We start from the raw sequence: 13,149 nt of genomic DNA, 5'->3' as shown, positions 1-13,149 counted from the left end.
ATTTTCTTATACAAAACAAAGTGTGAGGAAGATAAGATAGTTATTTGAAATGAAAATATAGAAAAATGCCACAAAGTGATTATATTTCGTTGCAGTGTAATCAGAAGTCCCTCCCAGGTCAGCTCTTGTTTGATTTATGGCTTTGTTCCTTATCTATAAGAAAACAGAACCCACAGTCATGGTGGGCCTGCTCAGAAACCCTTAAAACGATCGCCGGTCAGCTCTCTCTTGCTCAGTTTCCTGCCAGAGTTCGAGGGGCCACGTTCGATCATGTCCGATCTGCGGTGGTGCTGCTACCTGCTCGTGTTGCTGCTTCCCAGCTACCTGGAGGGTGCCCGCATTCTGGCCCTATTTCCCATACCAAGTCCATCGCATTACTACTATGCCTTGCCCTATCTGAAGTCATTGGCATCGCAGGGCCATCAGGTCACATCTGTTAGTCCATTCCCTCAAAAGGAGTCTGTCCAGAACTTCAGGGATATTCCAATACCAGAAGTGCTTGAACATTTTGAAGGTAGGCTCTGGCCAACGTTGAGTCCCGGTGAAATCTCTACATATTTTTCTTTCAGAGTTTCTTTTGACTGCTCTTCAAGCCTCGTCCCTTTGGGACTCCAATAACATTGCCCACGACTACTGTGTGAGTCTCACAAAGGCTGTGCTGAACAATGACCAAGTGCGTCGCGAGATTCTCAAGCCAGCCAAGGCTCAGTTCGATCTCGTTCTGGTGGATCTTTGGCGGTTGGATGCCCTCTACGGCCTGGCAGCCTATTTCGATGCCCCGCTCATTGGCCTGGCACCCTACGGCACTGACTGGAAAATCGATGAATTGGCGGGCAATACCTCACCCATTTCCTACCTCCATTCGCCCACCTCCACGGCTGTGCTGCCAGATCGGGACTCATTCTACGGACGTTTAAGTGACTTTGTGGAGCGTTCAGTATCCTGGATCAACTGGAGGTGGAAATATCTGCCCAAACATGAAGAAATCTATCGGAAATACTTTAGCCAGCTGGCCGATAAAGTTCCTTTGGCAAAGGTCACCAACAACTTTGCTTTGATCTTGCTGAATCAGCATTTCGCATTGGCTCCCCCGCGGCCATATGTTCCAAATATGATTGAGGCCGCAGGACTGCACATTGATGATCAGCAGTCAGGGCATCTGCCCAAGGACATGGAGGACTTCGTGCAGGGTTCAGGCAAGGCGGGAGTGATATACTTCTCTCTGGGTACCCTTTTCCGGAGCAAATCCTTGTCTGAGGATCAGCTACAAGTGCTTCTGCAGACCTTTGCCAGTCTGCCGCAACGAGTGCTGTGGAAATACGACGATGACCAACTCCCGGGCAAGCCAGAGAATGTCTTTATCAGCAAATGGTTTCCCCAGCAGGCTGTCCTGGCTCACCCCAAGGTAAAACTCTTCATCACCCATGGGGGCATGCTCAGTACAGTCGAGAGCCTCCATTATGGCAAGCCCATGCTGGGATTGCCCTGTTTCTTCGATCAGTTCCGCAATATGGATCATGTCCAACGAACGGGTCTGGGCCTCGTCCTCAGTCTCCAAACAATGACTGCCTCGGACTTGAACTCTGCTCTACGCCGCCTGCTCACCGAGGAGAGTTTTGCCCTCAATGCGCAGGAAACATCGGCTCGGTATCGGGATCAGCCCATGACTGCTCTGGCCAAGGCCAACTGGTGGACGGAGTACATCCTGCGGCACAAGGGAGCAGCACACATGCGGGTGGCCGGCAGGGAGCTGGACTTTTTCACCTACCACAGCCTGGATGTCATTGGCACCCTTCTGGCTGGTGCCCTACTGTTTATCGTAGTCCTTGTGGGTCTGCTGTGGAAGCTGGCACGCATAGCTGGTCTTGGACAATCAGGAAAGAAAAAGCAAAAGAATCTGTAGGACATTAATTATTGATAAAAGGATTATGCTTTATAAATCTATAGAAAATGTATTTTTAGCCTTAAAACAAATGGAACTGTCTTTAAAATTCCACAAACTGTGAAGAAGGTTAGGGAATAAATACAAAATAAATCAAAAAATAAATGGGTGAATGGATTCCACAGAAGAACAGAGGAGTCCCATCTTTGCGATTGAAGTTTGTTCGAAATAGTGTTCCGATTTTCTCCGCCTTTTATAGAGCTGTTAAACTGCAATAAATGACATTTGTTTGAATTATTTTCACTAGAAAAAATTTGCTTGTCACCAAGGCTTCTTTTCCGGCTGTATATTAACATTTATGCGTGTGTCTACAGCTGATAAGGGTATCTGGCGTATCATTTGTGTTATCTATAAGAAATCGAACCAAAAGTTAGCAATGGTCAGGCCTCACCTAAGGCGCTAACTGTGGCTGTGCCTCCGATATGGCTGTCTGGAGGTAGATACAAAAGGCACAAAAGAAGCCTTTAAGAGAGTGAAATACCTATCTTCCGGTCCTTGATCTGTAGCTACATGGTGTGGGCCTTAAATAAAGCTGAAATTTCGAAAATTAATATACAGAAATACGCAAAATTTTTCCCTGTATAAATGCATAATATTTTCGTGTAATTCTAAATGATTTCCTGCCTCTTGATTGGCCTCTAGTGGACCCGCACACGCATTTTATTTGCCACCAAAATGATGGGGATATTGTGAATCGCGTATTTATTATATAACGATGCTCTTCTGGTCACACACAAAAGCTGCTCGATTGCCGATTGCCCGATTGCCCGTGTGCAGTGAATTATGGAATATGCATACAAATATTTTTCGGGTATCCATGCACGTGTGCGGTAAGAGAGAGAGAGAGAGGGAGTGTGCCTGCCTGTGTGTATTTATTAACCGCTGCCAATCAGTTGCATACGCTGCGTATGCGTAATATTAAATTGCATGGAGTCACTTCCGTTGGATTGGTTTGCAGCTCTCTGGCTGGCTGTGTTTTTGGCCGCATTGCCAAATGCGTAATCAAAAATTCATGAGCTATGCATACATATAAATGTGGTGTGGCTACCATAGCCATTAGCCCTTGGTAGCCACACCCCCCGCCTGCCCCTGCCACTGCCACTGGACTGTTGGTATGCAAATGTAGATAATTTCATGCGATTTAGGGTTTGGGGTGGGGGGTGGGGATGGTATACCAACGATTGATCCCCATTAAATGCCCATGGCTCCTGGCGAACAATTTAATGATGTCCTGTTTTGTGGTCTGACGCGTTTTTAATGAGCTCTCACATTTCGTTCACTGTTTAATTGCCATGGCAGAGGCAGACTTCTTTTTGCTCAATCTCGAAAACGAAAACGAATTATTCACGGAGTGTCAGCAAAATCCAATTTGCACTCACAGAAAATGTGTCACAAATGCTCTGCCGTGCAGTGCTGTGATCTGTGAATCTGAACGGAATGCTGTGACTTGGCCAAGCAAATCAAATGCTTCACAGCACTTTTCTATTTCTTTTTCCCAGTTTCTCTCTCTCTTTCTCTTGTTTTTACAAGAATTTTTGCTGCAACTGGCATTGCAAATTGGTGCGAAAATATGCTACAAACATCAAGTCCCATGTTCCGGTCACCTTTTTGCGATAGTTATATGTTCATGAGCATTTTTCATCAATTTTTCTCTACTCGACTCATGCAGACGTTTGCATTGGTTTTTGTTTGTTTGCTTTCCTCAGATTGGAAGCAAAGTGATTTCTTGGGCAAAGAGAATTTGGTAGTTTGAAAATGAAATTTATAGCCGAATCGAGTTTCAGTTTCCATGGCTCTTTTCTATTAGGGAAACTCTAGAATCTTGTGAAGAGAATCAAGGTTATACTTGCAGTATATTTAATAATAGTTCCATGATTGTTGAATAAACCTTTATAAATGTACGACTTTTTTATACATTCTGTTCAGGGGCAACAACAGCTTTAACAGGGCAAGCGCGCTGTTAAAACACCTGGTTGACAGTATGTTACCGATCGTCTTTTACAGTCTGTGGCCGCTACCGGTAACAGCTCGCTGTTATCGCTCGCCGCTAACAGCCAGTGGGCGCCACCAGTAACAGCTCGCTGTTAGTGCTCGCCTCTAACAGGCTGTGGTCGCTCCCGGTAACAGCTCACTGTTAGTCCTCTTCGTCAGCGCTCGCTCTCCCTCCCACGATCTAGATCTAATTACGTAAGAACAGCCTTGAAATAATACCGGGAATTATGGCGAATATATATCCCTTCCCTTCCCTCTCTTCACCCTCTGAGCATCAGTTAGAAACTATATAAAAAAGACCTTTGGCTATATATGCAGTATATCATATTTGATTTGTTGAATATTTATCGAATAAACCTTTTGGCATATCTAACTTTAATATACCTTTTTATATACCCTTAGTTTACCTACGAAGTTGGCAAGGGAAACAGCTCATCCCAGATCTGATATCTCTCCAGATTAAAGCCACCAGTTTTGGCTGTCAATTGTGTATCGATTTCCAGGTAAGATTTATCTTTATCATTATACAGAGGCCAATGCAGGTCTTTCAAGTACTCATCGGTCTTGTTGTGGGGATCCCTAGGAAGAAGGCTCCATCAGACTCTGTTGAGAATCATATCATATCAATTACTTACCCCTTTGCGGCAAACTCAAACCACATGCGTGTGAGGCGCTCTACCATTTGATTCTCGGGATCCTCACGCTTCAGAAGAGGACTCTCCAGAGAGACATGGAACAGATATATAAGTTCATCGTGATGGACAGCTCCTAAGAAAACACATATGTATACCTTTTAGAGAACACTCTCTCATTCAGTAAGTAATCTCTTACCCATGGCCTGTTGATTATCCGGATTCTTGAGGAAGCTATATCTGCCCTTATAGCGAAACAGATACGTATAGATGGGTGTGTGTGGTGCCATCAGGCGTACAAAACGATTGAAGGCCGATTGAAGGTGGCGTATCTGAACGGAAAGTGAACAGACGTGTTTCTAGTGTACCTCCAGTGATCATCAGGAAAAAACAAGCCTTAGAACCTCCTGAAAAAGGTAAACAAGTAAGCGCGTGGATTTCATTAGGAAGGGGTACGTACCGAGCCTGGCCCAAGCGTGAAGGGCAATCCCACAGCGCAAAAACCAGGTGAAATCGGGTGCTCCAGCCAGGGCTGAGGGGCGGAGGGGAAATCCAGTCCCGCTATCTCCCGCTCTCTCCCCACTGGGACCACAAAAACAAAGTTTTTCCGCGCGAACTTCACTTCACTTCACAGCGTTTTTCCATTCTCGGTGACACGAGCAGCTGATCGATATAGTAGCAGTGTTAGATAGTGCGCAAACTTTCAGGCAGCTGCACTATCGGCTACACAAATCTTGTAGCAACCAGCCGCCGACAAGCGTAAAACCAAAACAAAGAGGAAGAGGGAAAACAAAAAAAAACAAAAACAGAAAGGTGCATACTTCCAGGCGGAACTATTTGTTCTGGTAAGGAGTAAGCGATACCTGCCTACATCTAGGCCAAAATTAGCTAGCACAAGTCTAGATAGGGGAAAGGGCTGAAGGTCGCGGATCCGACTATTTTCCAACCCCCCCGCCTAGGCGGTGTCCCGGAAAAAGGGGCTCTGGGGACCGAGAAGGGGCGGTATATCCCCCATCGACCAGAAGCCAAGGGAAACCTGTGGCCAGCGCGGGATCCCCTATCGCCTGACCTGGTAAAGCAAGCGACATGGAGGTAGGAAACCCCTTTGGAAAAAGCGCAGCGATGGCATGATCGCCCCCTCAGCTAAAAGCCACGCCATTGGCACAGCAGCTGGCCGAATCGCTTAGCAGCCCTACCACGGCACCAAAGTCCCTGGCGGACGCGGTAAGCCAAATAGGGCTGATCTTGAAGGACCTCTCGACCCTGTTCACCGGCCAGAGGCACATCAACCAGCGGATGAGAGACAGCCTAACATAGCTGGTAAACCTGCAGGAGATGGTAGCCGACCTCACCAGCCAAGAAAATGGTAAGGTCCCCGAGCGCAAAGAGGCAGACACGCAGACGACGCCAATAGCTGCAAGTAGGAACGGCAGAGGGCTCGGCACACTGGAGAGGAGTCAAGCGACACCAAAACGTGCAAGGGAACCAACAGCAGGACAGAGGCAGACACCGCCGAAGAAGTTCAGGCCACGGGAGCGAACGGTCCGCGAACCTGAAACCCAACGGTCCCCAACTGGCAGCAGTTCGGTAGGAACCAGAAAAAAACAGACCACGAAAAAAACGCGACCAGACGCTGTAGTAATAGCGAGCGTAGGAAACATCACTTACGCGGAACTATTAAAATCGGTGAAAGGAGATGCAACGCTGAGCCATGTGAGCGGTGACGTGGAAAGCATCAGGAAGACAGCAAAGGGAGATCTGCTGCTGCGCCTCAAAAAAGCCCCGAGTCACAGCGCGGAGGAGGTCAAATCGGCGGTCGGAAATGCACTAGGGGCCAAGGCAGTGGTACGGGCCCTTACCGAACAAACAAGGCTCGAGTTAATGGATCTAGATGAGATAACAACGAAGGCAGAGATATTGGAAGCACTAAAGCGTGCCACAGGGGTAACCGAAATCCCCGAGGACGCGGTAAGGTCCTTAAAAGCCACCAGAAGCGGGATGCAGATAGCCACCCCACAAACTCGCTGCAATGGGGAAGATAGGGGTCGGCTGGGTGAACTGCCGTATCAAGCAAATAATGTCGCCAAAACGATGCTACAAGTGTTTGGAGTTCGGGCACATCTCGGTAAACTGCACCGGAGAAAAGGACCACAGAGGAGCGTGCTTTAGATGTGGAGGCAGAGCCATGAGGCCAGAAATTGCAGCAAGGACCCACACTGCATACTCTGCGCACAAAAAACGGGTAGCCCCACGGACCATGCCTCGGGAAGTTTTAAGTGCCCAGCGTACCGCGAGGCAGTTAGAAAACTCAAATGTTAAGGATCATCCAACTGAACCTTAACCATTGCAGGGTGGCCCAAGACCTTCTCACCCAATCCGTTACAGAGCTCAACACGGACCTGGCACTGCTGAGCGAGCCCTACAAGACCGTGAGATCCAACACGTGGGTCATGGATCAATCGGGGAAAGCGGCAATCTGGATGTGCGGCCAACCAGCACAGCACCTGGACCGAGTTAAAAGATCCAAAGGATACGTACGAGGGAGGCTGAAAGACCTATGGGTATACAGCTGTTACCTACTGGTCACTCGAAGAGTTCAGCGACACAATCGACAAATTGGCAGATGACATCAGAGCACACTCGCCGTCGCTAGTAGCTGGGGACTTCAACGCCTGGGCAACGGAATGGGAGTCAGCAACAACGAATGCCAGGGGCCGTGTCTTAGTGGAGGCTTTTGCCTCCCTGGACATAGTACTAAAAAACGCTGGTTCCAACCCAACTTTCAGCAGAGCAGGTACCACATCCATCATAGACCTCACCTACATAAGTACTCGACTAGCAGCGAGCACGTTATGGCAGATCAGCGAGCAGTACACCGCGAGCGACCACAACGCTATCCTCTGCAGCATCCAGACCAGAAGAGCCACCCAGAGTATCGCTACGAGGGGGCACTACAAAGAAACCACGCTGAACACACCAGCCTTCAGGGCAGCCCTAGCAGGACTAGCCGAGGTGGAAGGCGAAGACGATCTAGTGGCACAAGTCATGGGACAACTCGAAAGGGCGTGCAAAGCTAGCATGGAGCGCAGCAAACCATTTAAAGGTCATAGGCCGGTATACTGGTGGAACCAGGAAATCGAGGAGGCCCGCCACGCATGCATAGGCGCCAGAAGAGCATACCACAGATCCCGCGGAACAGCAGACTTCCAGGCTCTCAAGGAAATCTACACCCGAAGAAGGAAGGCACTGAAGAAGGAAATCAAAAATAGTAAACAACGATGCTTCTTAGATCTCTGTGACGAAGCCGAAAACGATCTCTGGGGAAAGGCCTACAAGGTGGTCATGAAGAAGACCGGCGCATTCAAGCACGCGGCACCAACAGGAGCGGATAATATGGAGGCAATCGTCAAGCACCTATTCCCAGCGCAGGACACGCAGATAGACAGGATCACGAGTACGGGACACCAAGTACCCCCAGTGACCCCGCAAGAGTTGGCAAAACTAGTAAAGAGAGTGCCAAACTGCAAGGCACCAGGACCAGACGGCATCCCAAATTGGGCCCTCAAGCTGGCTATTAGCCTGCACCCGATGATCTTTGCGCAGACCTATACCAAATGCCTCACAGACGGATGCTTTCCTGGAAGATGGAAGAAGCAAAAGCTGGTGCCGATACCAAAACCTGGGAAAGACACGGAGGACCCATCGGCATACAGGCCTATCTACCTACTGGACGGCGCAGGTAAGATGCTGGAAAGCATAATCAGCGCAAGGTTAACGGAGGCTATCGAGGCCGCTGGTGGACTCTCCGACAGCCAGTACGGCTTTAGGAAGGCTCGCTCTACCTTGGATGCGCTAGACAAGGTGTGCGGCACTGCCAGAAAGGCCTTGAAAGGCACACGATGGCTCGGCGGGGCCAAAAAATACTGTCTGGTGGCAACACTGGACGTGAAAAACGCCTTTAACTCGGCATCCTGGAGCAGGATAATGTCCTCCCTGCGCACACTCGAAATCCCCGGATATCTACAGGCGATGGTCAGCGACTACCTGGACAACAGATGGCTGACGTACGACACGGAAGATGGCCCTCGATCATACTCCATCACGGGAGGAGTCCCACAAGGATCTGTACTGAGACCTTTACTGTGGAATACCATGTACGATGGAATTCTTCGCCTCAACTTCCAGCAAGGAGTCGAAATAGTGGGATTCGCTGACGATGTCGCGGTGACGGTCACGAAGAAAACCCTCGCGGAGACCGAGAGCTGTATGAACGAGGCAATCGGAATCATAAGCGACTGGCTAGACCTGGCAGGGCTCAAGCTAGCCGAGCACAAGACGGAAGCGGTTCTCATCAGTAGCAGGAAACAGGTAGAGACGGCGAGGATAAACGTAGGAGGAGCCTCAATTACCTCAAAACGAGCAATAAGGTACCTGGGAGTTATGCTGGACACCAGACTGTCGTTTAGAGAGCACCTGCAGCAGACACACCAGAAGGCACACGGCGTAGTCATGGCGGTTTCACGTATGATGCTGAACCACAGAGGCCCAAAGTCAACGAGTAGGAGACTGCTATTTAACGTGGCCAAGTCATCCATACTATACGCAGCGCCAATATGGGCCCAGGCCACGAGGACCAAGAGCTACACTAAGGGCATAGAGTCGGACTTCAGACTCGGAGCCCTGCGGGTCAGCTCGGCGTTCCGTAATGTCTCCACAGAGGCAATAATGGTAATAAGCGGCATACCACCCGTAGAGCTCGCAGCGAAGGAAGCCAGCGAAATCCACAAGGGAAGAAAGGCCGCCAACACACAGGCAGACGCTAGAACGGCTAAGACCATGGCGAGGGCTGAATGTCTCGAGAGCTGGCAACTCAGATGGGATAATGCTGTAACCGGCCGCTGGACCCACCGTCTAATCCCCAACATTGCAGCATGGATGAATCGGCGGCATGAAGAACTTACGTTCTCGCTGACACAAGTTCTCAGCGGCCACGGGTGCTTTAAAGAGTACCTTCACCGCTTTGGCCACGAAGAAGATGGTCTGTGCAGCTGCTGCGGAACAGTAGAAAACGCTGAGCATGTCCTGACCGCATGCGCCAGATTCTCAGAGGCCCGCAGGCGAGCAGAAGGCACCATAGGAGTGCCCATTACGGTGGAAGGTTTGGTACCAAGGATGCTGGAAAACCAAGCAAATTGGACGGCGATATGCAGGCTTGCAACAGAAATCGCTTTGGAACTGAGGCGGCTTGAACGCACACGAAATGAGCGGCCGTAATAGGCTAGCCGGCCTTGTGAAGCAATGCTTCACGGCAGTCCCGCAAGTCTGGTCCATATATATGTATACGCTATATATTTTTATTCTAATTTTTATATTCTTATATTTTATATATATATATCCTATTTTTAAAATGAAAAAAAAAAAAAAAAAAAAAAGGCCATACCAATCACGGCATCGCTATTGAGTTCGCCCCAGGCCTTGTGGGATTGCGGATACTCCAATTTGTTGACATTACGTGAGTGATTCGTGCCGCGCTCGGCCACAGCAATCGGGGCATAGTGCTCCCTGTCCCTGTTGTAGTTGCCAATGATGCTCTCGTTTCGCAAATCATCTGCAAGAAGATACATGTAGAGAAAAGGAGATACGTAGATCTTAATGAAACCTACAGAATGCCGCTGAGAAGAACTCGAACTCCGTGATGCCCGTGATCAGGGGAACTTTGTAGAAATTGCCCCTAAGGGCGGTCTTAAAAGGATCCTCTACCAGAAAACGCTCTTGACCAAAGTCCTCTTCGATGACCACATGCCAGTTAAGCACGGGACTCCATCCCACCTCAAACATGCCATTGTACGAGCTCACATAGTCCAGGGCGGGCTTCTGCCTCAGGCAATCAACCAGATCCTTTGCAGGCTCCTCTGGACACTTCAGTAGCCTGGCCTGCCGCTGGGCCAACTGTAATTCCGAACTCTGATACTTGGACTGGCCATAGGGCGAGGCACTAATGCAAATCCCGCGGTGGAAGAGACCCCGCGACATGGGCGACAGCATGTGGAGGCCTATGCTGAGACTTCCCGTACTGTAGCCCAGCAGGGTCACCTGCTGGGGATCGCCACCGAAGCGATGGATGTGCTGCTGGATCCAGCGCAGGGCCAGCACCTGATCCTTGAGCCCGGCATTGCCCGGCGCCTCGGCTGTGCCGGTGGCCAGGAATCCAAGGCTTCCCAGGCGATAATTGAGCGCCACCAGAACGCAATCTCTGTCCATGAAGGGCTCCGGCCCAGCCAGATACTTGCTCTGGCCAGAGAACACATAGAAGCCGCCGTGATGTAAGAACACAATCACTGGCCGGCGACCCTGGACATCCTTTGTGTAGACGTTGAGCCGCAGACAGTCCTCGGAGACATCTGTAAGATTTTCCCACGGCTGGGGACACATCGGTCCATCTTCGGTGGCATCGAAGACAGTGGGCGACCAAGGCTTCACTGGCTTGGGGTTCAGGAAACGCAAATTAGCCAACGGCGGCTCGGCATAGCGTATGCCCCGAAAGGCATAGAAGGGTAAGCCCAATCTGGAGGTGAGATTAGCTCCCCGCACGCGTCCCAGGTCGGTCTGCACCTCGAGGGACAGCACGGATGATGACCCGATGGCCAGGAGAACCACCAATATCTTGTTCATCTTGCTGCTGTTCGATTCCAACTGAAAGTTTCCCATTTCAGTTGGGGTTTTTTATACAAAAAGTCTCGTTGGGAATGGCTTTTAGGGATTTACCCAGCGACGATTAAAGCCTATAAAATGAGAATGCAGGGCAGATATATGTATTTAGTTATATTTAAATATATTTACACCCAGAAAAAAAAGCCCAAGGAATCGGATAGAGATCTAATAAATTTTTTCAAGGAGGGAGGACATGGTAAAAAGAAAACACTTTCTTTCACAAACATTTTACCATTAACTTAAAAATACTTGATTTACGATAAATATATTTCAAATTTAAATTCAATATTTCCCTAGTTAAATTAAATACTTTATAATATATATATAATAATATATTTCCTATAAATTTAATATATTATATTTATTTTAAAGTGTTCTATATATATTTTAATTATGGGCCATCATAATTGATTTCTATTTAATTTATTAAATTTATTACATTTTCAAAATTAAATATTTTTATATATAAATCTAACATATTTCCTATAAATTTAATATATAGTATTTATTTTAAAGTGTTTTATATATTTCAATTAATTATAGGCTATCATAATTAATTTCTATTTAGTTTATTAAATTTATAAAATTTTCATAATTAAATATTTTCATATATAAATCTAATATATTTCCTATAAATGTAATATATTAAATTTATTTTAAAGTGTTTTATATATTTAAATTAATTATGGGCCATCATAATTGACTTCTATTTAATTTATTACATTTTTTTAATTAAATATTTTAATATATAAATTTAATATATTTCCTATAAATGTAATATATTGTATTTATTTTAAAGTGTTTTATTAGATTTCAATTAATTATGGGCCGTCTTAGTTGACTCTTATTTAATTTTCCTATGTTTTTATTTAAAAAGCGATTATTTAATATTTATATGGGTGTGCTTCATATTATTAGCCATTTTTCTCTGAGTGTATATGTAAAGGCAGACGTTGCTCTTCGGCTGAATAGTCACGTATGATGTGAGATCAATGGAGTGAGAACAAAACGAGGGGGAACGTTGTGAGTTGCTGCGGACACCGCAACTCTACAGTTATACCCGATACTAAGTCAGTATGGATCTCCTCCGGCAGACGCCGCTAATATTAAACGACACGACAAAGAATGCGTGCGAGAGAGACAGAAAATCAGTCTGAGCGTGACGTCGGGCGCTGCAATGCAAATTGATTTGTTCCTTTTGGCTATAAAAATTATCCGATCTGATCAAAATTCAGCAACTGGATAGATATGGTCATTCTCTATGATTCTGCGTTTTTAGTTTTCTCGAATCTGCAATATTGTGGATGCAACAGATTTTCGTCCTTTGTGGGGGCGGATGGGGGTGGGGCGAAATTCTGAGATATACGTTTTATCTTAACATCTTAAAGGAGTGTGTGTACCAAATTTGGTTACTCTAGCCTTAATAGTCTCTGAGATTTGTGGTTGCCGCAGATTTTCGTCCTTTGCGGGGGCGGAAGGGGGTGTGGCGAAATTTGTACACGAAACGGTCAAGGTCCGATATCACAGGAGTGTGGATACCAAATTTGGTTGCTCTGGCTCTTATAGGTTCTGAGATCCTTGAACTCATATTTTGCAATTGGCAAAACCGACCATGAAACCTGTGTGTTAGAGTGAGACAGAGCGAGAAAGAGTGAAATTGTTTTCGTGATTCTGGCTGTAATAATTATACGATCTGGTTCAGATTTGCACTCTAGAAGATATAGTCATCTTTTACGATTCTGCGTTTTTAGTTTTCTCGTATCGTCGAAATTGTGGATGCCACAGATTTTCGCCCTTTGTGGGGGCGGAAGTGGGCGGGGCAAAGTTTTGAAATATTTTTGTAGCAGTGACATAGTACAGACATAGGACATA

At 47.1% G+C, this 13,149-nt stretch overlaps 2 protein-coding genes across 2 annotated transcripts; one reads left to right on the top strand and one right to left on the bottom strand.

Annotated features, from left to right (window-relative positions):
* Positions 1 to 40: 40 nt before the first annotated feature.
* Positions 41 to 2,179, top strand: LOC6594478 (UDP-glucuronosyltransferase 2A3). Its single transcript, XM_002019708.2, has 2 exons — positions 41 to 514; positions 570 to 2,179. The coding sequence occupies exons 1-2, from the start codon at positions 271 to 273 to the stop codon at positions 1,901 to 1,903; spliced, it is 1,578 nt and encodes a 525-aa protein (XP_002019744.1). The 5' UTR covers positions 41 to 270; the 3' UTR covers positions 1,904 to 2,179.
* Positions 2,180 to 4,241: 2,062 nt separating this feature from the next.
* On the bottom strand, positions 4,242 to 11,245 carry LOC6594477 (venom carboxylesterase-6). The gene is made up of 5 exons (XM_026994421.1): positions 10,230 to 11,245; positions 9,995 to 10,174; positions 4,766 to 4,873; positions 4,570 to 4,702; positions 4,242 to 4,513 (listed from the first exon to the last, which is right to left on the bottom strand). Exons 1-5 carry the CDS (start codon positions 11,236 to 11,238, stop codon positions 4,342 to 4,344), a joined length of 1,602 nt encoding a protein of 533 aa, XP_026850222.1. The 5' UTR covers positions 11,239 to 11,245; the 3' UTR covers positions 4,242 to 4,341.
* Positions 11,246 to 13,149: the final 1,904 nt, after the last annotated feature.

Source organism: Drosophila persimilis, unplaced genomic scaffold (assembly GCF_003286085.1).
Source record: "Drosophila persimilis strain 14011-0111.01,24,50 unplaced genomic scaffold, DperRS2 tig00003933-arrow-pilon, whole genome shotgun sequence".
In the NCBI taxonomy this organism is placed as follows: Eukaryota; Metazoa; Arthropoda; class Insecta; order Diptera; family Drosophilidae; genus Drosophila; species Drosophila persimilis.
The sequence above is the reverse complement of the archived record's forward strand: the minus strand, read 5'-3'. Positions and strand labels throughout refer to the sequence as shown.